This window comes from Hemibagrus wyckioides, linkage group LG08 (assembly GCF_019097595.1).
Source record: "Hemibagrus wyckioides isolate EC202008001 linkage group LG08, SWU_Hwy_1.0, whole genome shotgun sequence".
NCBI lineage: Eukaryota > Metazoa > Chordata > Actinopteri > Siluriformes > Bagridae > Hemibagrus > Hemibagrus wyckioides.
Genome location: NC_080717.1, coordinates 25,886,876 through 25,890,513, shown reverse-complemented (window position 1 = coordinate 25,890,513; position 3,638 = coordinate 25,886,876). Strand labels below are relative to the sequence as shown.

The 3,638-nt window shown below is 36.0% G+C and overlaps 1 protein-coding gene across 1 annotated transcript; it reads left to right on the top strand.

Annotated features, from left to right (window-relative positions):
- Positions 1–233: 233 nt before the first annotated feature.
- pth1a (parathyroid hormone 1a) lies at positions 234–3,605 on the top strand. Its single transcript, XM_058397484.1, has 3 exons — positions 234–566; positions 752–854; positions 2,835–3,605. The coding sequence occupies exons 1-3, from the start codon at positions 482–484 to the stop codon at positions 3,046–3,048; spliced, it is 402 nt and encodes a 133-aa protein (XP_058253467.1). The 5' UTR covers positions 234–481; the 3' UTR covers positions 3,049–3,605.
- The last annotated feature ends 33 nt before the right edge of the window (positions 3,606–3,638 follow it).

The window sequence follows — 3,638 nt, the reverse complement described above, 5'->3', positions numbered from 1 at the left end:
TTTGCTCTTTCTCTATCTGTCTCTTTCTCGCTCTTTCTGTCTATCTCTCTCTTTCCCACGCTGTGTCTCATTTGCTGTCTCACTCTCTTCCCCTTTCTCTTTCTGTCGGTGTCTTTTGTTGTCTCTCTATCAGTCTGTATGTCTGTCTGTCTCTTGCTGGCTATTTCTTTCCCTGTCTGTCTCTTTCTTTTCTCTTTCTGTTTATCTCTCTCTGTCTCTCTCTCTCTCTCTCTCTCTCTCTCTCTATTATTCCGGCCTTCTTTCAGACAGTACAGAAGTTCAGATACAAAGCCTAATAATCGAGTGACGAAAAAGTGACGAAAGCGAGATTAGTGTGCGTGTGTGTGTGTGTGTGTGTGTAGTGGACGGGCTTTGCTTTGCGCATGCGCGCTTCTATAACGGAAAAGCGGCGCTCAATAACGAAGACGCGCATCAATGAACAGCGGAGCTATAAAAGGAGCGACTCTCTGCTCCGGTGCTGATGCCTGCTTCACAAACTGGACTTTTGCAGTCTCTACAGCTACAGAACACACACACACACACACAGCAGGACTGTACAACTACACGTGAGTAGCGTTAAAGATAATAATAATCATAATCATAATCATTAACTTTGTATAATAATCTGTTATGACGCATTATATGCTTCAAATTGTTTATTATCCTACTAATACGTTTCTTTCTCTTTACACGAAGTTTATATTCAGCCTGATCTCTCTCTAAACCCCGTTTTATTTTTATTTTTTTACAGAAAGTAAAAGAATGGTATCCACAAGAAGTTTGCATAAAACGATGGTGTTTCTGTGTTTGTGTGTTTTGTACAACAGCATGAGGACAGACAGCAGACCACTGAGGTTAGTTTCAATCATTTCTTTCATTTTCCCTCCCTCTGTTTCTCTATATATAACTTTTTAAGAACTATAATCTCCTTTGTTAATAATGTCCTCATGTCTTGTCAGAAAATCATCATCAAAGCACCGATGCTTTCAGGAAGAACTTAAATATTTATTCCTATATCATACTCATAGTTTGAGTCTCAGTCAGCTTGTACTTTAACAAAGAATAGGACAGAAAAAATGATTAAAAGGGAAATTAAAAAAAATAAATTAACATTTAACACCATAACTTTTAGTCTTATAACTTTTTGGTGCCTTTTCAAATTTAATTTAATTTAATTTAATTTAATTTAATTTAATTTAATTTAATTTAATTTAATTTAATTTAATTTAATTTAATTTAATTTAATTTTATTAATGCCAATTGCTTATTTTCTTTATAAGTCACTTGACTTAAAGGCTATTTATTTATTTATTTATTTATTTATTCACTTCGTTATGTATAGGTGTTGAATGATTTCATGATACTCGACAGTTCCATGTTACACAACATTATGTAACAGTCTAAAAAAACCTGTTCTTACGAAATCCTGATTTTTTTAACATTTAAATCAGAACAGAATTGTATAATACAGGTACTATAATTGTATAATACGGCACTGACATTTATTAGGAGGAAAGTTTATATGGGTTTTTTTTGTGTGTTTTTTTTCCCTGTTTATTAAATGATCTATGAGAAGTAATAGAAATGAGCCTTGTAACGTGCTAACTAATCAGCTTACTAAATAATTTATTTCCATAAAAATGATATATACAATATACAGAGTTGAAAGTTCCAGTTTCCTAAATTTGTTCTATAGGATGAACCTTCTCTGATAGTACACATACAGTGAAAAAAGAGAGGTTGAGTTAACTTAAAAAATAACAACAACAATAATATAGTGGTTTGCTGAGGTTTTGTGCCCAGATCGTCAATTTGTTTATTTCACATATCGAGGATATCCTCCTAATTGTAGGTTGTACAACGCCCAGCCATAACATTATGACCACCTGCCTAATATTGTGTCGGCCCCCCTTTTGCTGCCAAAACAGCCCTGACTCATCATGCACTGTGTGTTCTGACACCTTTCTATCAGAACCAGCATTCAGCAGTTCAGCAGTTTGAGCAACAGTAGCTCGTCTGTTGGATTGGATCACACGGCCCAGCCTTCACGCCCCACGTGCATTAATGAGCCTTGGCCATCCATGACCCTGTCGCCGGTTCACCACTGTTCCTTCTTTGGACCACTTTTGATAGATACTGACCACTGCAGACCGGGAACACCCCACAAGAGCTGCAGTTTTGGAGATGCTCTGATCCAGTGGTCTAGCCATCACAATTTGGCACTTCACCAGACTCACTCAAATCCTTACGCTTGTCCATTTTTCCTGCTTCTAACACATCAACTTTGAGGACAAAATGTTGACTTGCTGCCTAATATATCCCACCCACTAACAGGTGCCATGATGAGGAGATCATCAGTCTTATTCACTGCACCTCTCACTGCTCACAATGTTATGGCTAATCGGTGTATGTGTATATTTCGTTCTTAAAAGATAAATATAGGAATGAAGTCTTGATTTTTTCCTTTCGTTTACAGAGAGCAAAGTGATTTGCTTCAGATATTTAATATTGCAGGATGATATCCTGATACATAGCTTCATGTTACACAACGGCCTTGGGGTGAAGCTATTAAATGCACAAGAAAACCAAAAATAAAACAACAAAAAAATTCTATTCTAGTTCACGACGGTCGTTCTCAGATCACATTAATGTGGAAACTCCTGATTTATAAAACATGCAGTTTGCTCAGCACTAGAAAAAGCACATTGTTGTGTAATATTTCCTGATAAGGTGACTGTATATTCTGTTCTGTGATATTACACACCGAGGACACTCTGTAATCACATCACACCCTCTCAAAGCCTTATCATGTTCTCTGATGTTCTCCTAAACAGCCGGAGGTCCGTCAGTGAGGTCCAGTTAATGCACAGCATTGGTGTGCGTAAACACATACAGCAGCGGCAGGAGTGGCTGCAGGAGCACATGCAGGACATACACACCGCCCCGTTACATGCTGGGAAAATCAGTGGAGAGCGCATCATGCTGGAGCGCTCGCGATCCCCAGATCCATTCAAAGGGGGCGTGGCTGATACTCTGGACACGCAATGAAACGTGGAGCCGTCTCGCTCCATCTCAATCTCATTTCTATTTATTTTCCCCCCTCCTATTTATATATTTAAGTATTTATCTCCATTTGTGGACTTTTCAAAAGTACTCCTGTTTGTTATAAAAATATGTTATGTACGTGTATATTGGGACTTTTATTTTAGAAAAAAAAATTGGCTACCCGTATGAGAGAGAGCACTTTCATTTCTTTTATTTTTAAATGAGCTGAAATAATGCTTACGGAAGGCGAGAATATTGTAGAGTAGGACCAAATTATTATTTTTTTCTTAAAATGAATAATATATATTTTTTAAAACAGAAATGACCACGAAAAAGAATATTGAATGTATTTTCATATATGTTTAGAGTTTAGGAGTCATGTTGCAAAACATTTGATGAATTTGTTTGCTAAATTAGAATTTTTTATTTTATTTAGATTGTAAATTCAATACGGTATATAGTGTATTGGCTGATATACACTTTATAACACCAAAACAATGTATAATATATGTGCTTTATTTTTATATACTTCTAATAAAATGATAAATCTCTTTTCAAAACAGTCTATTATGCAAATAAAAGTTTTTTTGTGT